General features: G+C 30.9%; 1 protein-coding gene across 3 annotated transcripts in view; it reads right to left on the reverse strand.

Moving 5' to 3' along the window:
- yuri (yuri gagarin) overlaps positions 1-27,177 on the reverse strand; it is a 58,359-nt gene that overhangs the window by 12,235 nt on the left and 18,947 nt on the right. For all 3 annotated transcript variants that reach the window (XM_065501223.1, XM_065501222.1, XM_065501226.1), the window contains exons 5-11: positions 25,919-26,098; positions 25,660-25,770; positions 25,413-25,589; positions 25,090-25,324; positions 24,940-25,028; positions 21,429-21,575; positions 21,290-21,358 (exon numbers count right to left, since the gene is read on the reverse strand). In XM_065501223.1, the coding sequence (XP_065357295.1) occupies positions 21,290-21,358; positions 21,429-21,575; positions 24,940-25,028; positions 25,090-25,324; positions 25,413-25,589; positions 25,660-25,770; positions 25,919-26,098 (1,008 nt within the window). The remainder of the gene's footprint in view (positions 1-21,289; positions 21,359-21,428; positions 21,576-24,939; positions 25,029-25,089; positions 25,325-25,412; positions 25,590-25,659; positions 25,771-25,918; positions 26,099-27,177) is intronic.

A 27,177-nucleotide genomic window follows, 5' to 3' on the forward strand; every position in this document is an offset into this window, starting at 1 on the left:
AGTTTTTAAGGTAAAATACGTCCGAAAAAACACAAAATTGATTCATTTCACTAAAATGTCAATCTCCAAGTCATAAGGTTTCCACCGATATCAAAAACTTATATAAAAAGCTTATATTTACTCTTCAGAAGCTCCACAAACCTTGCCCACTTTCAAAAATGTTGATGTTTTTTCATATCTTGCATCAAGCCGGTCTTGCGTGATCAAGATTGCATAAAATGATGCGCCCGGACCATACCCATAATGATTTGCCTATTCTTCGTTATTCGAGCACAATAGAGAAGTATACACTCGAACATAAATTTTTAACAAAAATTTTTTGTTTTAGAGTCAAAAAATAGTAAAAAACTAAAATTTTTAAGCTACAAAGTGATTTTTGACAGCTATTTAGAATGCGTAGATATGTTCGGATTGCATTGATATTTTCACAAGAGTTATTCAGATTTACCGTAGCTACAAACTTGCAAAAAAATTTTAATTGAAAAATTAAAAGTCCCTGGAAGTTATTCTAAAAAAAAGTAAAAAAAAACATTTTTTCTTCCTATTTATACCCTACACCACCATAGTGGGGAGGGTATTATGCGTTTGTGCAGATGTTTGTAACGCCCAAAAATATTAGTCTAACACCCACCTTAAAGTATACCGATCGACTTAGAATCACTTTCTGAGTCGATTAAACGATGTCCGTCCGTCCGTCCGTCTGGTTGGCTGGCTGGCTGGCTGGCTGTCCATGTAAACCTTGTGCGCAGAGTACAGGTCGCAATTTTGAAGATATTTCGATCAAATTTGGTACATATTACTTTTTCGGCACAAGGACCAAGCCTATTGAAACTGGCTGAAATCGGTCCATTATTTCACCTAGCCCCCATACAAATGTCCCCTCGAAATTGGACTTTATCGGTCATAAATGTTTAATTTATCTATGTATCTACACAAATTTCGCTCCAAATAAGTTTTATATATACAAAATTCATGTCACCAAATTTTGTTACGATCGGTCCATAATTAGTCATAGCTCCCATATAGACCCGCTTCCGAAAATCACTTTAACGTGCATAAATCGCTTAAAAATTTTGGTATACACACAAAATTCAACATAGTTAACTTTAATATAGACATAAATCACACGACCTAATTTTATGGTGATCGGTCCATAATTGGTCATAGCTCCCATATAAGGCCCACTTCCGAAAATCACTCAAAAATAAAAATTATTAAAATTTTAAAAGAAAAATATTTTTACTCATTTACTTGGTGTAGGGTATTATATGGTCGGGCTTGACCGACCATACTTTCTTACTTGTTTTTTTCAACAAAAGTGCACGAAAAAGCTATTTTTTGGAAACAAATTTTAACAAAATTTATTTGGCAGACTCTTAGCTATATTATTGCCATATAAAGTTAAGCCGTATCACAAAGTCTAATGACACCTTTTTTAGAGGCCCCACTGATTTTCAGAAACTTTGGGGGCCCATAAAAAAAATCGGTCACCAAAATGGACAAACTGAGTATAGGGTTTTACTACCCTTTGGTAGTAGAGTCGAACCTATATAGTCATGATCGTGTGTTTTTCCAAAAGTCTTCATTTGTTGCATAGTGTTATTGATCTTGACAAATCCTTCTAGACAATACTTCGAATTAGGGCAGTATCTAAGAGTTAAATAGCGTTTCGAAAAGAAAATCGTTCCAATTTGTATTTTGATATAGTTTTCTGTGGAATCGTATAACAGAATACCCACATTATGAAACCCAGATTTTCATTGTTAGATCCACTCATTCAGAGTACTAGAAAGATGTACAAGGAAATTCATCCCGGATTTTCACTTCAGTAAACCTTATTGTATCCGGGTCTACTTTAAAGTAAATATGACAATTTTGAATTGGTCGTTTCTAGAAGTTTTCTATATCCTTAAATTTCATATTGCTGGCACTCGGTTTAAACTCTTTCTTTGGCTTAAGTGTTGAGATTGTGCCGCTCTCAACTAAAAAGAAAAGAGTTTCAGAACAACATGTCCGGTCGTCCAACCATCCAACACCAGTTACAATGCTACAGCGCCTAAACGATATATAAAAAATTTATAGCAATTCGAAATACGATTATTCTTCTTTGAAGTGAAACTTTGATTTAAATAGCACTGAGATATAATTATTGTAAATTTAGAGATAAATTAATGAAAATTCTTGTAAGCTTTGCATGTGATTATACATATATTGGACTTTAACTACACTTTCTTAATTTACTAAAGCTTTCTTGCTTTAAATATTGTTCTTACTGACTCTCAACACTTTTGTGGCACAAAGTCTTATAAAAACGGCAGACAAACAAACAAACACACACATGTCAAATTCTAACGCTGATAAATACAAATCAAATTGCGTGGCAATTGTTGTTGCATATTTTGCGTACAACAAATAAAATTGCGTGTGAAACGTACTATTTTGCCACATTATTTTCTTTTTTTGGAAGCAAAACAGCAGAAAAATAAAAACGTTACAATTAGGGTTCCTTATTTTACGGACTTTTTCCATTCCCGGGAAATATTGGGTGTATGACGTATCTTTTGAAAGCAGTTTTTGTTTTAAATAACTTTATTCTTCATTTATTCTCATTATTATGTAAAAAACAATGTTTTTTTTGCTTCGAATATGTCGAATTTTGTGCCAACAAAGCGTCATATGTGGGAAGTTTTGCTTTAAACCGAGAGACCTTGAAAGACGATTTTGCATTTCCGAAATCATGCTTGAAGGCTATAAAAGAAAATAATTTATGCATTGAATCTAGGGTTTTGAATTTCCCGACCTTTTTTGAATCCCGGCTATTCCCGAAATATATAATGATACTGTAAATTATGAATATTATAGCAAAATTTCATATAAAAACTTAGTGTTATAATTATTAAATAACAGAGCTTCGAATTAATTAATAAAATTTGAGCTTAATGCACTAAAATCTTAATCCGTAATTAAAAAATGTCAGCCTTTCATTCCATAAATCCCTTCCTAATATTTAATTTTTTAGATTCATTCCAAAGCCTTTATTTAAACTGAATTAAATTTAAAGTTAATTAATAACAGAATTTATTCAAACTTTGAATGATTAAATTTTTGTTAAATCAAATCGTTTCCAAAATAAATTGAAAAAATTGTCTTAAACCTTTTTGTACTAGATTTTAATTGAAGAAAAATTTAATCATTTAATAAATTTGTTAAGCTATTTTGTTATGGATTTGAAGAAGAAATTTAAAGAAATTAGAATGATTCAATAAGAAATAAATTCTAGAAATAATGAATTCTCTTTTTAAATTTTCATACGAAAAACCCCAGATAAATAATAATAATAAGCGGTCTATAATTGCCAAGAAAAATTGGCAAAATTCCCGGGAAATTTGTACCGGGATAAAAAATCTAATTGAATCTTTACTTGCGAAGAAATGATCGTATGATGGTCGTATGTGAAGCTCGACACCGGCCAGATCATCATAGAGAATCAGTACCGAACACTACACTCCCAGAGAGAGCGTAATGTAGCTATCGAAAAAATGGTAGCCGGACGGGGCAAAGTCTGAACTTAGAGGCGGGTGAGGCAAAACTTCCCAACCACATCATTCTAAATAGTTTTTTTAACAGGTATTGCAACATGTGGCTTGGCGTTTTCATGTTGGAATATTATGATCCATCATGTCTGGCTGCATATTCTGGTAGTTTTTCGGCCAATGCTCGTTTCAAACGATTCAGTTGCAAATCAGTTGAGTTCCCTGTGATGGTCTGGCCAGGTTTCAGGACCTTTTGGTCCTACCAAATACAGAGCATTACCTTAGCGCCATGGATATTTGGCTTTGGACGCGCTTTACATACGACCTATTACGCTTCGAGTTATCGTAGTGCATCCATTTTTCATTGCAAGTAATGATTCGATGCGAAAATTATTTTCTGTTACAGCGTTCAAGCATCATTTCTGGGAGTTTTTCGGCCAATGCTCGTTTCAAACGAATCAGTTGCAAATCAGTTGAGTTCCCTATGATGTTCTGGCCAGTTCTTACCAAATACCGATAATTACCTTAGCGCCATTGATATTTGGCTTTGACCGGGCTTTACATACGACCTCTTACGCTTCGAGTTATCGTAGTGGATCCATTTTTCATCGCAAGTAATGATTCGATGCAAAAGTTATTTTCTGTTACAGCGTTCAAGCACCATTTCGCACATGCAAATCATCTTTCAAGGTCGCTCGGCTTCAATTCGTATGGTACCCCATTTCCCAGCTTTTGAATGAATCCTGCTGCTCTATTTGAGTTTTACAATATAGTAATCCCTCCAACCTTTGGCCTTCAAACATTTTTGGCTGGCCTGGGCGATCTTTGTCTTCCGTGGCAAAATCACCACTTGATCTCTCACACATTGAAATCAATGAAACACATTAGCCATAAGCTTCGGTGAGCAATCGGTGTGCTTCAGATTAAAGATGTAAAGCAAAACTTCCCGCATATGACGCTTTGTTAGCACAAAATTTTACACAAAAACATTGTTGTATACACTATAATGTTCATTAACTAAATATGAATAAATGACGGAAATGTACCCTTCAAAATGACATATAAGTTATTAAAAACAAAAAAACGCGTCCAAAAGATATGTCATTTATGGTAAATTCCGCGTTTTAAGTCATACACCCATAGAATAGGAATAACGTGTGCAAAATTTCAATAAAAATATTTAGAAAAATATAAATTTTTTGCAGGTTGTCTCATATTTTGGTCCATTACTATGATTCTACTTGACCGATTTTGCCCATTTTCAATACCAAACATTTCTGATCAACAAAGACTATTTGTGAAAATTTTCATCCCCCTAAGTTCTTTCCTGTAGACCAGTGGTAGGCAAATAGAGGCATTTAATTTGTGTGCTTTTTGGGTAAAAAATAAAATATCCACAACAACATCAAGCAACTGAATGAAATGTGTGTATTTTTACGCTCCTTTGTTCACATTCGGGTTGTTTGACGAAAATCATCGTAACCTGAACAATATGAACGCCTACCATGGCGGTAGACCTTCAACAGACAGATGAACGGACATAGCTTGATTGTCTTAGAATTTTATACCCAATTTTAGACCCAGAATATATTGTTACGAAATTGTACTTGAATTCAAATGTAACGATTTTAAGGGCTGATTTAAAAGTAGCATAATGCTTTCAAACAGTGCTGTAATAGCAAACTGTAACATATCTGTGGGCATTATTAAATAAAAGCTTTCATTTGACCATTGATCGTAAGTTGGCAACGCTGTTTGCTGCGACCGTATATTCGAATTCGAATATTCAGTTAAAGAACATTGTAGAAAGTACACCACAGATGGCGTATGTATTAGTAAGATCTAGAATATTCGAACTTTGACAGTTAAAGAGCAATCTAGAGTGCAGATGGCAGTGTTATAAATAGTGGCAGAGGTTGCAGTAGTTAGTCAGTTTATCAGAGACGCTTTCGAACAAACATCAACTGAGTGCTGTGTTTTTCAAGCGAATTCGTGTGCCTTAAAGTGTGCCTGTATTTCTGCGAATTTATAAACGTGTATAAAGAAACATTGAGTGACTATTTAATTCTGCGGTTGTTGTACATTTTAAATAAATAAAGAGTTGTTACAATTTTTAAACTACTAAACGGCTTTTATTTGCAATCAAAAGTATCCGGTTTATTTAAAGGAAATAAACAAACGTTTTGAAAAGGTTAAAACGTAACAATATATATTTTTGTGAGTCTGCAATAAATATCTCGATGTGTTACAAACGGAATAACAAAATCAAAATATTCCCGGTAATTTTATTTCTATGAGGATAAAGCAGATTAATTGTGATTCATTGAATTCTCGGGAAATTTTTCACCATGAGGAACCCTAGTTACACCAAGTAGTTGTTTATATTGTTGCTGGTTTATAATTTAATATTAAAGACGCCTTTAGGTGATAAATATGACACACTATCTGTGACTAGCAGATGTTAATTCGAAACACAGATAGAAGACAAAATATATTATATATATTAGACAAACAAACTTGTATCTATTATAAGTAATAACAATTTAGAAGGTGTATGGGAGGTCCCCATTTCTTCTAATACAAGAAAGAAAAACAAATATAAATTCAAAGTGTGGCAGGTCAAGTTCGTAGATTCGTGTTTGAAAGTATTTTGTTTTGTTCTCTTCCTCTATTTATTTTTTTGTTGTTGTTGAAAGAATTGCATGAATATATAATTGGAATTGGATTTTTTTTTTGGTTGACTTACAATTGATATGCGTCTGCTATAAAGCCGTTGAATACATATTTAACCCACTTAAGTGTCTGCAGACAATATTTAGACACCCAAAATATATATTAAATAATCGGCAATAAGACAGAATAACAAAAAGTAAATAAATAATAAAACTGTTTTCATTTTATATGTAAGCATGTCTATTTATATATTTATTGGTTGAAAGTCCTGGAATGTGTGTTTGTATGATGTATAAGGGATTTTTGAGGTGAATTATTAGGATTTATGAAGAAGGGCTATTAATAATGTAGGGCCTGGTTTAGTTTTACTTATAACCTGCACCTCCATAGTTTGAAGACCAAGAACATTGGTGGCATTAATCCATGAACATTTTTGTCAAACTCAACAATAGCTTGCAAAATCATTGGGAGCTACTCAAGTAGCAATTTCAAAACGTTTGCGAGCAGCACAATTCATCCAAAAACAGGGAAATTGGGTATCATACGAATTAAAGCCAAGAGACCTTGAAATACGATTTTGCATTTCCGAAATTCTGCTTGAACGCTATAAAAGAAAATTATTTTTGCACCGAATCATTATTTGCGATCAAAAATGGATCCATTACGATAACCCGAAGCTTAAGAGATCGAATGTGAAGCCCGGCCAACCAGCCGAATCGATACCAAAGCCAAATATCCATGGTGCTTAAGTAATGATCTTTATTTGGTGGGAGAAAAATAAAGTAATGAGCTGCTGAAATCTGGCCAACCAGCCGATTATCAATTTCGCTGAGGTAATGCTCTGAATTTTGTGGGAGCAAAATTGCCCTATCTATTATAAGCTGCTGGCCAGATCAGGGAACCTGTACTGATAGCAACTGATTCATTTGAAGCGAGCATTGGCCGAAAAACGCCCAGTATATGCAGACAGACATGAAACCGTACTATTGCATCATGACATCGCCCGACCAAATGTTGCAAAACCTGTTAAAAAGTATTTAGAAGGAAATGTTTGGGATGTTTACATCACCCGCCGTGTAGTTCAGACCTTGTCTCCATGCAAAACGCTCTCTCTCTCTGATTCGCTTCACTTTGAGTATCCGATATTGGCTTGATTCGTTCTTGGCCTCAAAAGGTGAGCAGTTCTTTTGGCTCAGAATTCATTTGTTGCCATAAAGATGGGAAAAGGTCATAGCTAACACTGGTCAATAATTTGAATAAATTTATATTGAACAAATGATTCAAAATAAAAGCAAAAAATCCGAATTTTTAATAAAAATCGGAGACCATATTGAAAGCAGAGTAAAATACTCACCGAATCTGTGCTTTTATAGGAGAGTTATTTTATGTGGCGAAATGAGAATTAAGCCTGTTAAGAAGTTCAAGAAAGTTCTCAAGGAATAGATAGAACGTAGGAAATACTGAAATTTAATAGTTCTCCTCACCTCGCATTGATCATACGGAAGTGAGATCGAACCTAAGTCTCATGACACTTTCCTTAACGGCGCGCCGTGGCTGTTTGTTGGTATGAGAGGTGGAGAACGATTTACTTGAATATTTTGAGTGTCTACTTTCTAAGGAACGCTATAAGAGACCTTGTAAAGCCTCAAGCAATCGTATTAAAATTCCATGTTCTTATCCTAACTGACTTGGATTAAAGCCCTAATTTTGTAAATCACGTCACCAAAGTGGTATTTATGTATGTGGAAAGCAAAAACAAAATTTAAAAAATTTTAAAAATTTGTTTTTGTTTTATATACAAATTCTGAACAGAACAAACTTTCTGAGTCGATTAAACGATGTCCGTACGTCCGTCTGGCTGGTTGGATGTCCATGTAAACCTTGGTACATAAAATTTTTTCGGCCCAAGGACGAATCCATGGTCCATTATTTCACCTAGCCCCCATACAAATGTCCTCCCGAAATTGGACTTTATCGGTCATAATTGTTTAATTTATATACGTATATACACAAATTTCACTCCAAATAAGTTTTATATATACGAAATTCATGTCATCAAATTTTGTTACGATCGGTCCATAATTAGTCATGGCTTCCATATAGACCCGCTTCCGAAAATCACTTTAACGTGCATAAATCTCTTAAAAATGTTGGTATACACATAAAATTCAACAGAAATAACTTTCATATATACATAAATCACACGACCTAATTTCATGGTGATCGGTCCATAATTGGTCATAGCTGCCCATTTCGAAAATCACTCACGAATATAAATTATTGAAATTTTAAAAGAAAAATGTTTTTGCTCATTTACTTAGTGTCGGGTATTATAGGTCGGGCTTGACTAAAACTTTTTTTCATAAAAATTTTTTTCAATCTTTATCTTAAAGCCGGGATCGGCAACTCCTATGCACTGTGCATTGTGGGCGTTACTAAATTTACACAGACTACTCACACGCATAGAAAACACAATTCAGTCTCTTATGAGTTGTCATTGAAGAAGGTTGTGTTGTCGCTCGTTTCTTGGTTTAGCACATGAATGTTTATGAATAAATGTTAAAGCAGAGGTGGATAATTGATATTATTGTTGTACCTTTTTTAGCATCTACACTACATCTTAAGTAGTTTTTAGAATTATAAACTATTTTAAATGTCTTTTCTCTCACCTTTAAATGCTTAAATGGGTTTTTAGATGTTTCTTGTAAATTATTATTTTTTAATATACAATAATTGCTAGACAAATAAGTTAGTTAACATGTTAAGTTTTCCATGTATGTCTTGTAGTGAAGATGAGAGTGCAACTATTTCTCATTTCTTGTTTTTTCGCTCTTACACTTATACAAGTGCAAAATGTAGTAGTATATGTCTGCCGATCCCGGTCTTAAAGTATACTTTAATGAAGAGTATAATAAGATTTGATACAGCCGAATAGTCTTCAGAAACATCTATTATTTTTTTAATGTTTGGTTTTTAATAATCTAATAGTCTGTTTTAAAAAATGCCTTTATGTAAAATTCCCGCTACAGCTCTGTTGAAGTGAGTTTGTATGTCTGCAATTTTATGCTTAAGGAGTTCTAGTAGTTTTGAATAACTTCAGTTTTGCCCAGTTACACAATTGTTTATTATATATAAATGAAAAATATTTACAAATATTGATTTAATTTATAAAAATATTTATAAACATCAAGCTGGAAAAAAACCTTTAAGATATATTTTTTAAAACATTTATATCTTATGTTCGAAATTGTCAAACATTAATTATTTCCGGTTTTTCAGTATTAAACATTTATCCTTAAAATGTTCACTTGTTAAAACTTATTTGTTCGTTATTTTTTTTTACTTTTTTATCATAAATTGTTAAGTAATTTTTAGAATTTTAATTCGATGTTCGACAAAACTTTTTATTGTAATTTCACACCAAAAGGAAGCTAAATTTTATACTCCAATACTTGTACACTAATTGTTGTATTATTCAAAAGAAAATAAAATAAAACTTTTACACTTCTCTGTTTTTTTTGTATTACATTTTTGTTATCCTAGATTTGTTCCGTTTTTTTCTTTCTTTCTTTATTTGATAATTTTGAACAATAGTTTTTCTTTTCTTATTCTTTTGAATTTAACCGAAAACTTCCGTTTTATTTTGTTCGCTGTCTTGTCACGAATGCAGGCAGTCAGGAAATGTTAGTTTTTGCTGTTTCCTGTCATTTGTATTCTAAATAATAAAAAAATAAATGTTCGACATGTATTGATAAATGTTTTTGTTAAACACATACAAATCTATAGACAAAAACACAAATACTATTGCATTTAAAAAGGAGTCATTGTATTCCCATTTATTGGATTTGTTTTCTTTTTTTTATTTTCTTTTTCGGTAACTACAGGAATTTTGTTCGGCATTCCTTTTGCCAAATAAAGTTTGTTATTTTTTCCTTGTACCCATTGTGCTGTGAAAAAGTTTTGAAGTTTTCTTTATTGTTGTTACTTGTGGCAGTAACAATTTATTAAGTGTTTTATTTTAAGTCGAAGCATTAAGTGTGATTAGCTGGAAATGTATTATTAAACTAAAGTTATTGTTGAGTTGCAGGAAATTATGAATAATTTGGGGTTGTAATTATACCAAAAGAAAATATACATATGTAGTTTTGACAAACATTCAGTTTTGAGTTAAATCGCTTTAGATAGGAGTTGAAACAAAAAGAAGACTTTCGAATTTTTTAAAATTTTTGAAAAGTCAACTTCTTTCGTCTTTTTATCCTATTTTAAGATAATAAATATATAGTTGCTAGATTAATTGATGAGAAAAACACATTTTATAAAATTTTTACAACAAAAAATCAAAATAAAAAATCGACAGTCGACAGTCGCCTATTCGATTTTTTTTTGTTCGTCAACTTTTCGACTTTTGTGGCTAAACGAATTGGGTGTATGACTTAAAGATGTGGGATGTTTTCAAATGTTTGCCTTTTCCAAAGTTAGCTATACCCTTTTCCAAAGTGAAGCGCATTCCAAAGAAAGCGTTCTGCAGCAATAGAAACAAATAGTAGTCGGATAGGGCAAGGTGTGGACTATAAGGCGGGTGAGTCAAAACTTTGCAAACTCCTCTTTCTAAATGGTTTTTAACAGGTATTGCAACATGTGGCTTAGCATTGTCATGATGGACAGTTTCATGTGATGGTCTGGCCAGATTCATAATAGCAGCTCATAATAGATAGGAGCGTTATGGTCCCACCAAATACAGGGCATTACCTTAGCGACATGGATATTTGACTTTGATGACGATTCGCCTGGTTGGTTGGGCTTCATATACGATCTTTTACGCTTCGGGCTATCTCAATGGATTCATTTTTCATCGAAAGTAATAATTCGGTGCAAAAATGATTTTCTTTTATAGCGTTCAAAATCCTCTTTCAAAGTCTCTCGACTTCAATTTGTATGGTACCCAATTTCCCTGCTTTTGGATGAATCCTGCTGCTCGCAAACATATCGAAGTTTGTTCCCACTGATTTGGCAAGCTCTTTTTGAGTTTGACAAAAATCTTCATGGAGAAATGCCTCCAATTCTTTCTTGTTCTTCAAACTTTTTTGGCTGGCCTGGGAGATCTTTGTCTTCCGTGTCAATATCACCACTTCTGAAGTCACAAATTATTGGCTTCTTTTGCCACAACTACAAACGGCTTGCCACACAAGAAACTTCTTGGGGAATTATGTTAGTTTTTTTTGTCCGATATTGTGCTTGAACATTGTGAAAATTCTGTCGGTACATAAGTTTTATCATTCATCACACAATAGTTGCATTTTTTTTTATAAAAATTTGATCTCAATTTTTTTGTTGGTTTTTTTGCTTCTAAGTTCTTTACCGCATTGCGATCCGAAACATTCTAAATATTATACGACTTCAACTCAGCATTAGCTTTGGATCTGCGCACAAAAGAATCAGAGTATTCAATTTTATGAACTTCTTTTCTGATAGAAGTGTTCGGTACTCTATGAAAGAGTTGTTCGATTTCTTTTGCCTTACCAATATCTGTTAGACCTCTTTTTCTTCCTGATCCAGGTTTTCTTTCAAAGCTCAAGTCTTCCTTATACTGTTTAATGGCTTTTGAAACAGTGTGACGATGAACCTTCAGATCTTTTGCTATTTTTTTTTGGAAAGTCCATATTTGATTTTTTTAAGTTTTAATTATTTTTTCACATACTTATTTTTCGGTGTCCATTTTGACCAAAATAACAGTTGAAACTGAATAATTTAGAAAAGATAATATCTGAGAAGGATAAGTTTTGGCTAGAGTAGTGTGTATAAGTTTTTTTTATGAAAATTTTGGACCTATTTAGGTTATTTTGATTACTCTCTTTCGACATTTCGACCATTTTTTATTACTCACTGTTTAAGCTGTAATTTATTGCCTCAAATTGGCGGGAAATCAAAATGTTCATATTTATTTACTCGAACATATGAACAAAATACATAATAAATAAAATATGTATATGAAATAAACTTTAGAAATACTACATTGTAGTACATGGTTAAAGAATTCCAAATACAAATATTTCAACAACATTGCACATCTACATACATATCGTCACCTAAAATCTAAAAGGACATATCAACACTTTTTAGAATTTTACAAAAAATCATAATAAAATGAAAAGTGTTGTGATTACAAATATGATTTTCATTCTTTAATAAAGTAGGTATTTGTAATAATAGAAAGAAGACGTGTGCCTTGATACTAGGGTATACGAATTATTCGATTTTTCTCTTATTCGAATAAAACGAATAATTCGAATAAGAGATTTTAACTTGTTCGAATAATTCGATCACACGTTTAAAATTAATCGAATTATTCGAATAATTTAAATTTTTTTAAAAAAGGAAAGAATGAAGTTTGATGTCGGTTTTTTAATATTTTTTTGTTAAAGAAAAACAAAAAATAACGTTAAAAACATTCAAAAACAAAAGTCATCATTAAATTTTCAACAGAAATATTCTGATCAGATTAACTCTCGAACAATCTACAAAACAATTGAGGGTTTTGGTTTTGCTACCTTTAGTTTCCGTTTTGGAGCTATGCTTTAAAAAATTAGAACTAGTTGGACATTGATCCTGAATTCAAATATAATATAAACTTATTAAGAACTTTATTATGTCGTTTATTAATTCAGGTATTAAATTGAGTAACTAATTCATTAGTGAATTAATTATTCACTATTTCTAAATTATTTATAACAAATTGTATTATACATCAAGCTCTATCAACGTTGCCGAATATTTGCTTAATAAAGTGGTCTTGGGGAATTACACAATAAAGGCAATCTATCCAAAGTTTGATATCATTGTCAGTGAACGTGGCTAATTTGAAGTCAGGTAGTGCATGATTGACGCATTTACAAATACGCAAAATATTTATTACCCTGTTAGACAAAGATGTTCAACGATGTTCAAAATCATATATAAGACGAACTCCATGCTTTTCTTGCAACAAAACGTTTGTTTGCAATATTTGTGTTTATCATTCGATTTATTAAATATTTTGCAACACTTACGTACGCGGTTAATAACATCACTTATATACATACATTTTAAGATCATGGCCTTCATCTATTTCAATGTAATCATTATAAATGTCATCCTCAATATCACTTTCGACGACCGTTTCAAAATCACATTCTCCATCACATTCATCTCCACTTTAATCTAAGTTAAAATTTTGATTATTAACTGCGATTCTTCTAATATTTCGCCAGCTAAATAACAAATATTTTATTCCGTACCTTTTATTTTCATTGGTTCAAATCCTAAGTTAAAAATGTTGAAAGATATGTTTTTAGAATTGTAACTTCTTGCAGTAATATTTATATATTTATAGAAGGAGCTATCAGAACACTCATCTACAGTGATCGAAAGTCCCTTTGTCTTTAGTTATTTGTCGAATTTCAGAAACAATACAATTTTTGTGAGTCATTATTACTTATTTAAATTTGAAATTATGAAAAATTTTAAGCAATTTAATTAATTTAAATATTATTAGTTTTATTCGATTATTCTACATAAAAAAATTGCCATTTTTAAATTGTTCGAATAATTATTCGTAAGAAATTATTCGATTAATCGAATGATCATTAGTCGAATGAATACCCTACTTGATACGCAGTACCATATCCTTTAAAAACTCAATTTTGAATTTTTTGGTTGTTACGCCCTTTTGCATTTCAGGTGACGATATACACAGTTTAGTTTAGGTATACATATATACGAACGAACTCACTCCTTATTTTATTTTTGTATAAGAACTCAGAGTATAAAATTTAAATTTAATTTCAAATCGATAACCTACATTTACAAAATTTTGTACAGAAATGTCTATAGAATACCACCTCTGCTACTTACTCCTTTTACTTAATCTATTACATTAAAACATATTACTTCTGTAGTAGTTCCACCCATATGTTTTTATATAAAATCCATTATATAAATAGTAGAACATGTCTATCTATATAATCATGATAAATGTTGTATGTAAATACATTTTTTACTTGTTAGATTTTAAGTAAGTGACTACTAGACTGGCCCCTAAAAAAATAGTTGTTTTTGGTGGATTTTACTTTGCTCTTTAGTATCTTAATTAGAAAGTATCCAGATAACGAGAACCCATTCCGGAAAGTTTTAAAATTAAGTAAAGAATGAGTACTTTTTTAATTTGTAAAAAAAATGATATTCAACATTTGAAATAAATCATATCTTCTAGAGAAATTGATATTTCTAAAATGGTAGTCCTTAAATTTTGCATCAGTTAGTTTTAGATACAATTGAACAAAACCGCTTCCAAAGCAAATCTATTTTTAATGGCAGGTCTAATGAAGGATTGACTACATGTATGTTTGTACTATGTATTTAAAAGTACCTTCCAAGGTGTTCATTGTTTTTTAAACAAAATTGTTTTCACTTGTACAAAAAAGTGATCCTAAGAACAAAATAAAAAAAATTATAGTTTTTTTTTCTTAAATAAAGAAATTTCTTTGTAGAAAAATAAAGGGGAAGGCATCCAAACTATGTAGTTGAATAAAGTATATTGTTTAATATTCTAAAGTTTAATAAAATCATAAATCTATGTCATTATGAAGATATTATTATAAATACCATCATATATGTAAGTCGATTATGTATTTTTTTGCAGAGCTTGATATAAATCAGAAAACTTTAAACGAATTCTGGGTATTTAATAGGGTATTCATTCGACTAATGATCGTTCGATTAATCGAATAATTTCTTACGAATAATTATTCGAAAAATTTAAAAATGGCCATTTTCGAATAACGAATAATTCGAACAATTTTATGTAGAATAATCGAATAAAACGAATAAATGTTCATATATATTTAAATTTATAAAATTGCTTAAAATTTTTCATAATTTCAAATTTAAATAAGTTATAATGACTCACAAAAATTTTATTGTTTCTGAAATTCGACAAATAACCAAAGACAAAAGGACTTTCGATCACTGTAGATGAGTGTTCCGATAGCTCCTTCTATAAATATTACTGCAAGAAGTTACAATTCTTAAAACATATCTTTCAAAATTTTTAACTTAGAACTTGAACCAATGAAAATAAAAGGTACGGAATAAAATATTTGTTATTTAGCTGGCGAAATATTAGAAGAATCGCAATTAATAATCAAAATATTGACTTAGATTAAAGTGGAGTTGAATGTGATGGAGAGTGGGATTTTGAAACGATTATCGAAAGTGATATTGAGGATGACATTTATAATGATTACATTAAAATAGATGAAGGCCATAATCTTAAAATATATGTATATAAGTGATGTTATTAACCGCGTACGTAAGTATTGCAAAATATTTAATAAATCGAATGATAAACACAACTATTGCAAATTAGCCACGTTCACTCACAATGGTATCAAACTTTGGACAGATTCTCTTTATTGTGTAATTCCCCAAGACCACATTATTAAGCAAAGATTCGGCAACGTTGATAGAGCTTGATGTATATTACAATTTGTTATAAATAATTTAGAAATTGTGAATAATTAATTTACTAAAGAATTAGTTACTCAATTTAAAACCGGAATTAATAAACGACATACAAAAGTTCTTAATACGTTTATATTGTATTTAAATTCAGGATCATGTCCAACTAGCTCAAATTTTTTAAAGCATAGATCCAAAACGGAAACTAAAGGGTTTGCTAGTCAATTGTTTTGTAGATTGTTCGGGAGTTAATCTGATAAGAATATTTTTGTCGAAAATTTAATACTTGAATTATTAACTTTAACGTTATTTTTTGTTTTTCTTTAACAATAAAATATTAAAAAACCGACATCAAAACTTCATTCTTTACTTTTTTTAAAAAAATTTAAATTATTCGAATAATTCGATTAATTTTAAACGTGTGGTCGAATTATTCGAACAAGTTAAAGTCTGTTATTCGAATTATTCGTTTTATTCGAACAAGAGAAAAATCGAATAATTCTAATACCCTAGTATTTAAACATTAAGGCGTGTTTATTACTTGAATATCAAATACCAATTAATAATCAGATTAGTTAATCTATAAATAAATATAATCTAACGTTAATCCAATTTGATGATTTTTAGTTCTAGTTTAAACTATTGTAGTAGCATTGTCATACACAAAGTCAGAATATGTCACATTTTGTTATCAAAACTGTGAGTAATTTAACACACACAGATGGCTGAGAAAATTCCGGAAAATTAAATTAAAACAAAAATGATCCATTTTTGATGTTTTCCTACACAAATATTTTTTCATCTGGTGTTTTTTACTTTTGGATTCAAATAAAATAATCGACGACACATAAACAACATTCGTAGATTAAAGTTAATTTAATCTCCAATCTTTAAGTCGAAACCCCGCCCTAAAAATACTTAAACTATAATATCAATCTATAGCATCATTAAGATTAAGATAATGCTTTTTTCTCAGTTGCATTTGTATTTTTTTGCATGAACCGGGTTAAGGTATAAGTAATATTGATAAATCATTTATTATTCATACTTTCTTTTAATAAGAAATATGTCAGGACTTATATAACTAATAATAGTAATACAATATAATGGGCTTTAGCTGTTTAATAGCGAAAAAGAATTAGATGGCAGGTTCAAGAATCTTTCCTCGGATTAAAGAACGATCTATCTTCTTCTTCTATATAAATAAAAATCAAATGTCGTTCGTTGGTAATTGCATCAGTTGAGAGTGGCTGGACCGATTTGGACAATTTTATTTTTGAAATGTTCGCCATATTCCAACTTAGGTTTTTACGGAAAGAAAAATTTACCACTTCCACGGCCATTTTTGTCGATTTATCTAAAATCGGAAAACGGCTGCACCGATTTGGCTAATTATTTTTTCAATGTTCGCAATAGTCCACAAAAGTTGTTTACAGAAAGAAAAATTGTAAGTACAAGTTTAACTGTACATCAAATCCAAATTTGCTACTGTGCGAGGAAATTTGATATTAATTGAGGACATGTGCTTGATGATGTCGAACAAGGTATTATCTGATCAATCGTCCGATGCACGACGAATTTAATCAAGAGTTGCAGCACTCAAGTTGCTATTGATCGTTTGAGATGAGTGTAAAATTGATCATCTCATTTGGGATTTATTGAGAATATAATAGGGAATAAAATTATGAAAATCTTATATATAAAAAGAAGTGTACATTTTGATGTCACCACTAACTGCGAAAACGGGTCCACTGATTTCAAACCAAAAATTTGAGGGTACATTGGTGATAGTCTGGAGATGGTTTATGTGAAGTTTGTACGAAATCGGCATAGTGGTTCCGGAGATATGGCTGGACCGATTTTTATCAAATTTTCAGTGAATCTTCAGATTTTTGATTTTCGGTCTGTGGGCGGAGGGGCGTGGTAAATAAAACAAGTAGGCCGCTATTAACATTGTACTATCACCGATGATAAACAAAATTTCAGAAAGTACAACTAATATAGTAAACAACGTCGACAAATCAGATTTCGTTCCCGCCGAACTTCTTCCAAATGCAAATTAATATTCAATCCGTTGTCGACAAGGTATTCACAAGTCTTACAATCAACTAAAAAAATTCGGATTGACTGTGGGAACCTGCAATTTTGGTACCAAAAAATAATGATGTCAACAAGCTCAATGAGCGAATTAATTGAAACTGACTGGCGAAACAATGAAATACAAATCGATTCACACAGTAATGAACGAAGAATAAGCCTCAATTATGCTACTGAAACATTGAAGGTTGGATCACAGATAATGTTCCTCCGCAACATAAACGCGCCAAAATTATGCACGGAACACGATTGACAATCAAAAAATGTTCTCCAAATTTAATTGAGGCAACAATCATCGGTGGCAGATTAACATGCGAAGACGTAATGATTTCACGCATACCAAATATTTCCAACGACAAAGCATAAGGCCAATCGTTGACTATTGCTGGCTTACATTTGGAAAATTCATGTTTTGTATGTGGTTTGCTCCCGAGTAAATAAAATAAAAGAAACGTATATCCCCTGTCCTTAAGATGAATTCATAAATATAATATCCTATTTGCCTTAAATACATCCGTTTCTTTTTTTTAAGGGCATATCCTGCCACTGTACTTATAGATATCTGCTACAACTTTGTCAAATGACCATCTCAGTGTTTCGGGTGCGATGTCAGGTCGGGGGAGTCCGTGCTTTTTTTTGTCCGACACTGTATATTCAAATCGGGATGCAATATAAAACAGAATTATTGTAAGGGCCAGCAACGCGGACTGGGTTCAGCTAGTATCTCCTATAGTTTTTCCGTACCTGCGATTTAAATATTACAATTTTCTATCAATTTCCTTACTGTTATGAATTTTAAATAGAAACTATTCAGAATATTATAGTCCAGATTCTAAATATACTCTGATAGTTTTACTAAAATTGGAAATGTTAATATCACGATGTTATATATTACGATTTAAGAAGGTCAAAAGTCAATTTTCAATATTTGAAATTTCTAATAGAAATATGTATAGCGAAATGTTATATATTTTGAAACTTAAGAAAAATATAACATGATATAAGAACAAGTAAGAGAGCTATATTCGGCTGTGACGAATCTTATATACCCTTCACCAAATTATACGTCAAAATAAAAATTTTAAATATTTTTAGTTAAACAAAATTTATATTTTTAGTTTTCTATTTTTTTTCCAAAGTTGTTTTTTTCATTTTTTTTATAAAAAAAGTTTTTTTTTTGGTTTTTTCAATTATTTTTTATTTTTTGGGAAAATAAAAAAAATTCGGGTTACAAAATATTTTTTCCGATTTTGACCCATACGTCGTTGCAAAGGTCTTTGCAATATCTATCATTAGATATCCATACTGACTATATTAATACTTATTAATCCAGATATAGGTCAAAAATCGAGCTTGTCCTGGTTTTATCCACATATATCAGCCAATTGTGGACCGATTTTGCTGATTTTTAAATAGGAAACTTCTTGAAAGCATGTCTGACAGAATTAGATATCTGGGGTCTTCAGAAAATTGATTTCAAGAGACGGACAGACAGATGGACATGGCTTAATCGACTCCGCTATCTATAAGGATCCAGAATATATATACTGTTACGAAATTGTACCTGAATTCAAATATAACGATTTTAAGGGCTGATTTAAAAGTAGCATAATGCTTTTAAATAACAGTGCTGTAATAGCAAACTGTAACATATCTATGGCCATTATTAAATAAAAGCTTTCAGTTGACCATTGATCGTAAGTTGGCAACGCTGTTTGAATTCGAATATTCAGTTAAAGAACATTGTAGAAAGTACAACACAGATGGCGTATGTATTAGTAAGATCTAGAATATTCGAACTTTGACAGTTAAAGAGCAATCTAGAGTGCAGATGGCAGTGTTATAAATAGTGGCAGAGGTTGCAGTCGTGAGTGAGTTTATCAGAGACGCTTTTCGAATAAACATCAACTGAGTGCCTTAAAGTGTGTTGTGTTTTTCAAGTAAATTCGTGTACATTATAAATTGCGTCTGTATTTCTGAGAATTTATAAACGTGTATAAAAAACATTGAGTGGCTATTTAATTCTGTGATTGTTGTACATTTTGAATAAATAAAGAGCTGTTACAATTTTTAAACTACTAAACGGCTTTTATTTGCAATCAAAAGTATCCGGTTTATTTAAAGGAAATAAACAAACGTTTTGAAAAGGTTAAAACGTAACAAGACTTTATAGGGTCGGAAAATTATATTGTTGAAATTACAAACGGAATGACAAACCTATATATACCTTTCTCACGAAGGTGAAGGGTATAAAAATATAACAGCACAAAAATGGAAATTAACCCTTAATGGCACTTGGGGGTTAAAATGAACCCGAATGATAAATGTGGAAGTTACAAACGGAATGACAAACTTTCACATATGTATATGGAAATTTCATAACTTAAAATTATTTATAGAATAATGTGGCAACGGTAATTTTGATTATATCGGTAATGATAGTCGAGCTGAAACGGTATTTGAGTTAATGGTAGCCTACCTGTTTATTAGAATTTCAACGATGTAAAAGAAAATATTTAAATTATATAAATTTTACTTCGATTTTTATTTAGTTTTGATGTTGCCAGCTTAGCTTTTTTATAATATAATAGTATAATATGCCAATGTTTTTGATATGAGACTCATTTTTAACATTCAAATTACAAAAATATTAATTTTTCTAACAAATATTATTAAAATGCTAATATTTTAAATTAAATTATTAAAAATCCCATTAGTATTACAATAGTTAGTAGACGATATAAGTTTTCTTTAATTTTTTTTGCTTAAATTAAAAATTTCAGTTTTCTTTAATTCACTAATTTCGTTTACCATTAAACTTTAGAATATTATTTTATTATCTTAAATATTACCAATTTTTTTTTTAATTTTCTTTGTGTCATAACTTCCCCTCATTTTCCATGTTCAGTATTTTCTACAATTTAAGTTATTTAATCAAAAGTCCTTGTCATTGTTGTCTCTAATTCTAAAGCTCTTTCCCTCTCTTTCTCTCACTCTCTCTCCCTTGTATACTTATTTAAACTTTTTTTCATTTTGTTTGTTGCTCTAAGGACAATGTCATAGTCCTTGTTTATATATTGTAAGTAGTGGGTGTTATTGTACTCATTTATGTTTGTAGTAGATTAATTTGTTGATTTTTCCATTTCCATTGGTTTTAAAATAAAATTGTTAATGAGTTCCTACTACAACAGATGATTATTTCTGTATGAAACCTTGTTGGGATGCCGCTGTTGTTGGGTCTAATTGTTGGCCAGTCAATGATGTGGACAAGGTTGTTGTCATTGATCGTGGTGGTGGAGGTGGTGGTGTTGATGTGCTAATAGAACTAGTAACAGGCAGTGGTTGATGTGATGATGTCGCTGATAGTGTTGTTGGTGTCATGTTGATGTCCTTCAAATCATAGAGATTCAAAGTATCAATATTGTGGTATTTCAAAAGGGAAAATTGTTTTAAATTAATACAATTGTAATATGTTCTTTTTTTAAACTTACCATGTGTAATGTTCTTTCTTGATTAAAATCTTCTTCGTTTTTTAGCAAAGATTTGGATAATTCTTCAACCTGCATGATTTTTATAGGATATTTAATTATTTTTAAATTTATATTTATGGAAATTCTTTAATCTTAGCACCTGTTTGTTTCTCATGGTTACAGCTTTAAATAGTTGGGATTCCCGTTCTTGAAAATCTTGCTTCATTTCCTCAATGGCTTCACAGAATGGATTCCTTTCATTAGAGGTTGAACTATAGATGTTGGTGTAAGAGAATTGTTTACCTTTCTGAAATTGTAACATATAAAAGGTGTCTTTATTAACAGTTTTCTTAAATGTATGGAAATTTAGAATTATTGAAACAAAATAAGCGTTTTACTGTGAAATGAAATGTAGTCAAACTTAAATTACGTTCTAAATACGATACTCAAGATATTGGAGGTCAAAGGTTCATATAAAGAACAAACTGGGACTTTGATATGTTCTAAGGAACTGTTGCTTAAAATTAGCTTGATGGGTTAAACTTTTTCTAACTTCACTGCACGATAAGTCTGTAATACTTGAATCTTACTCGGTTCATGATATCATTTCCGCCTTATTTTTACACTTGGAACTTCAGAACTCTCTGACAACTTCGAAACGTTCAAGATCATGAGATCGTTGGGCAATAATATGTCAGCACTAGTTTTTTCTCCTACAGTTTTCTACTATATTTCTTATTTTTCTAAATCTATCTTTTATTTTTCACATGACTGCAGCAATTATCATTCGTATTAATTGAATATATGTCAAGCATATGTATAATTAAATATCTAGATAAAGACATTAAGTTTTAATTTAAGATAATGAAGATGGCATTCTGATTAAGCATTGACGACTTTCCGATCTCATGGAAACTATCGTTATGATACATAAACCCCAAATATAAATTATTCAGGTGATGTACCGACTTTAGCCAATTGTGGTTTAGTATTTAGTAATTAAATTAATCACAGCAGTCTCTGAAGGAGAGTGATTACAGGAAAAAAACTTCTCGCATTTTACGAGGTGATACAATAAAATGTTCACAATTTTCATTTTAATTTTTTTTGCAATTAAAATTCGTTATTCGCTAGTGTAGCGTTCCATGGTTAAATTTTTTTCATGTATGTACTCAATAAAAATACCAAAAGATGACAGCTCAATTCTTGACATTTTTCCTAGTTCCAACACAATGCTTTGTATTTATAACAGGGGTCGAATTACCGCACTCGTGATCGAATGAACTATCGTATCGAAAAATGATTTCGATATCGTAATTATAACAAAATTTCATGCTCGATATCGAGTGCCGTAATCTCAAATCAGAAAATTACGATCGAACTTACTCGATATCGAATGCGGTAATTCTGCCCCAGGTGTTGAGGTCATTATTGATCGTTATAGGTTCAAACCAAACTTGGAAGTACATACAAATTACCAAATAAGAAACACAAATACACAATAAATAGGTGGTCAGATCAGTGGTGCTGTATGGTTACATTTGTTACATTTTTCGTAACATTTCAACCCTCTACGTAACATGTATAATTTTCTTGTTTTGGACCTTATTTTCGTAACTTTTCAGACCTCCGTCTAAATAAAGTACAATCAGGCATGTGATGAAAAACGATCGTTTTCAAAACTGAAATCGATCTCAAAAACGATTTAGGTGTGATGAATTTCGATTGAATTCATATTCCATCTTTGTTTCATTCCGTATCATTTTTTATACAAAAAAACAACAAAATAAGCAAGCAAGTCAGCATTTGTTTACCTTAATTAATGTGAAAATTAAATTTCGATAAATTCCTTTTGAAACAAATTGGAATTTGAAACTAATATGACAAAACGATTCAAAACAAACACATCACAACTTTTGTCATTTTGAAATCGATTTTGCATCTAAATAGTTTTTCATCACATATCCGAATATGAAAAACTGGTCAACATTTTTAGTACTTTAAATTCATGCCAAGGATGTTTCTAAAACAATAGTGTGACTTATTTGTAATTTATTACCAACTAGGTTTATATCATTTTGAGACAGACTCTGGAAATGCGAAAGATCATTGTAATGTACTCTTGAGCTGTCTAATATCCAATTTAGAGCATTTGGAAGATTTCGCCAGATACAACAATTGTAACTATGTTTTCAGACACTTAAAGAAGTCTGTGAAAAATATCGTATGTAATTAATCAGGCCTGTCACATAATTCCATTACGATCGAAAGTGGAATTAATTCTTCAGAAAAAGTAAAACGAAAATTTCTTTCGGAATGAAACCACTTTCAGTTTTCAAAGTGGAATTGATATTTGATTGTAATTATTTGGGTTTCTAAAATGTTTAAACATTTGTTTTAATATGAAAAACGCTGTCAAATTAAAATCAAAAATATAGAATTATGAAATACTAGCTGAACCCGGTCCGCGTTGCTGGCCCTTAGAAAACATCTGTTTTATATTGCATATCGATCTCGATTTTAATATACAGAGCAAACAAAATTTTTTATCACATACCGAAAATCAAAAATCTAACTTTACACTGTTAACCAAGAGGCTTTTCTGAAGATTCCGTGAATGGACTGATCATAATAAAAATAGGTGAGATGACTTAAATATATATAAAACTGATTTGTGGACATATTTGTCTAGATATCTATATAAATCAAGCATTTCGGGAGGATATTTGTATGGGAGTTATGTAAAATAATGGACCGATATTTATCAGTTTCAATAGGCTTCTTTCTTAAAGACGAAAGTGCGACCTGTACTTTGCGCACAAGGTTAACATGGACAGCCAGTCAGCTTGACGGACATCGTCTAATAGACTCAAAGTGATTATGAGTCGATCAGTATACTTTAAGGTGGGTGTTAGACTAATATTTCTGGGCGTTACTCACATCAGCACAAACGCATAATACCCTACCCACTATGATGGAGTAGGGTATAAAAAAAATAAAGTTTCCTTGACTTTCCCAACTCGGATCTAGTTCCAGTAATGACAATTATAAACAAACAACTCTAACCATTCTTAAGAATGGGTGTTAGTTATTAAGTGCTAACGTAAAACTAGTTCCATGGGTGACAATTTCAAGCAGAAATCATTGATTAAAGAAGTAGTTCCGGAACTGTTACAAGAATCAGGGGTACTGGCTTCGCAGGTGATAATTGCAGATAAAAATCTATGATCTCAATGACAAACTAGAAAGAGTACTGCGTCCAAGAACTAGTTGTTGAAATAATAATTTTTTTTTCCTGAGATGTATTTTATTTTCTGTAAATCAGATCTTGTGTCCATGTTTTCTTGGGCGGGCAGAAAGCAGTTAAGCGTTTGAACTTACAAAAAGACTCTCTTACTCCCTGTGTTCCAACATACTCGGTAATAGTTTAATTTTCTGAAATCTATATTTTTTTTTGCAATAATTTGTAATTCGATGGGGTTGGATTATGAGGTTAATTTTATCGTAAGTGATTCCATTTGTAATGCACAAATTTATTTGTATTATCACCAATAAATATTAATTTGTCAAATTAGCAATTTCTGATTATGGTAATTATCATTTTCTTGTTCAAAATTAGTGAAATTTCTTTAAATATTATTTTCAATATTAATTATTTTCCGTACACTTACCATGCGACACAATAAATCCGCTAGTTCCTTTAAGGTTTCACTGTTACGCTGGGAAAAAGTTTTCTCCGAATGCAAACTATTGGACAAGTCTGAAAACAAATCACAGAAATATAATTTACTCTATATTCATATTAAATAAATTGTAAATACCGCTATTTTCCAACTCCAACTTTTGCATTCTTTTCTTAAGCTCTACATTCGATTCATTTAGTTTGCGCAAACGTTTGCGTACCGCTTCCAATAGTTTAGCATCTTGATCATGTTCACTCTTCGAATGGAAACCAGAATCACAATCGTTATTGCCTTCAGCAGAGTCCGATTCCAAATCGATTAGTTGACTGCGTATAAAATCTAGTTTTCGATAAACAGCAGCTTTTTCAGATTTCTAAAATATACATCAAGGAATCACTCACTATATATTGTATAACCATAGACAATTTCAAAAAAAAAAAAACATTAATTGTTGTACTTACCAGCTTTTGGAAAATATCCATTAATCCTTTACGTTGATTTTCCATTTTCTGTTTATTTAACACTGTGTTCATTTCAAAGAACTCATTCATTTCCTCCTCCAATAATTTGAATTTTTGTTGTTCTTCCAGCTCTGTATGACTAAGAGAATCGTATTGGGAACCATTGTCGTCTTGGAACTTTAGGGAAATAGTTAAAGAGTAAATTTAGTTTCGAAGATAAAATTATGTATTTTTTAATTCAATTTACCCGAGGAGTACTACAATCCGTTAGCTGTGTATTAGCACTGCGAGAGGTGTGATCTTCAAAGTTAATTGGAGGCATGATCAAGCCTGTGTCCACAGAATGTTGGGCGGAAAACTAGATAAAAGAAAGAATATGTGTTTAAAAAAGAAATAAAGATTTTGTAATATTTTTTTTTTAATTTTTATTTTTTGTTTACTCAAAAATTTTTAGACATGAATTTTAAATTTTGAAGTAAAACTAAAAGTAAATTCGTTTTAGACACCTTGTTGTTGGCACACTTGAGATCATTTCTCAACTCCTTGATAACATCATCTTTTAACTGGATTTTCTGTTGGGCCTTTTGTATCTCATCCTCCATAGAAATTACCTGTCTTTTCAGCTCTCTCACCTCATCGTGTTTCTCGGCCACTTCGTGAGCCAAGGCTTTCATACTGGCATACAGCTGAATACAGTCAATAATATACAGAAGAGAGTAAATGAAAAAGTTAAAAGAAAATAGAATTATCCTTTCGATAAAAGCTAATTGCGAAACAGATTTTTTATAATTCTTAAAATTGTTAACTAAATGCGACCTATTCCTATATTTGTTATCGAGGTTTGACAGATTTTATTTTGTCATTCAGTTTGTAACTCATCAAACTTTAGTATTGTTACGAAATTGTACTTGAATTCAAATATAACGATTTTAAGGGCTGATTTAAAAGTAGCATAATGCTTTCAAATAACAGTGCTGTAATAGCAAACTGTAACATATCTAGGGGCATTATTAAATAAAAGCTTTCAGTTGACCATTGATCGTAAGTTGGCAACGCTGTATATTCGAATTCGAATATTCAGTTAAAGAACATTGTAGAAAGTACACCACAGATGGCGTATGTATTAGAAACCTCTAGACAGTTAAAGAGAAATCTAGAGTGCAGATGGCAGTGTTATAAATAGTGGCAGAGGTTGCAGTCGTTAGTGAGTTTATCAGAGTCGCTTTTCGAATTAACATCAACTGAGTGCCTTAAAGTGTGCTGTATTTTTCAAGTGAATTCGTGTACATTATAAAGTGTCTGTATTTCTGAGAATTTATAAACGTGTATAAAAAAACATTGAATGACTATTTAATTCTGTTTAATTTTTAAATAAATAAAGAGTTGTTACAATTTTCAAATTACTAAACGGCTTTTATTAGCAATCAAAAGTATCCGGTATATTTAAAGGAAATAAACCAGCGTTTTAAAAAGGTTAAAACGTAACAGTATACACATCTGCTCAAAATAATAGATACACCAAAATTTATTTTTTAAAAACGAAAAAAAATAATGGTATATTGTAAAATTATAAAAAAAATTCAGTCGATTTTTATTTATAGTTAAAAGGAGAGTAAAAAACAAAAACAAAATATTTCATAATTAATAATAAATATTATAAAGTAAATTAAATTTCTTAAATTTCGAAAAATTTGGTGCTCATAATAATAGATACATTTTTAAAAATTCTTATTAAACAAAAGCTAATAAATTTTATCTTAAAAAA

This window comes from Calliphora vicina, chromosome 2, assembly GCF_958450345.1.
Source record: "Calliphora vicina chromosome 2, idCalVici1.1, whole genome shotgun sequence".
Taxonomy (NCBI): domain Eukaryota; kingdom Metazoa; phylum Arthropoda; class Insecta; order Diptera; family Calliphoridae; genus Calliphora; species Calliphora vicina.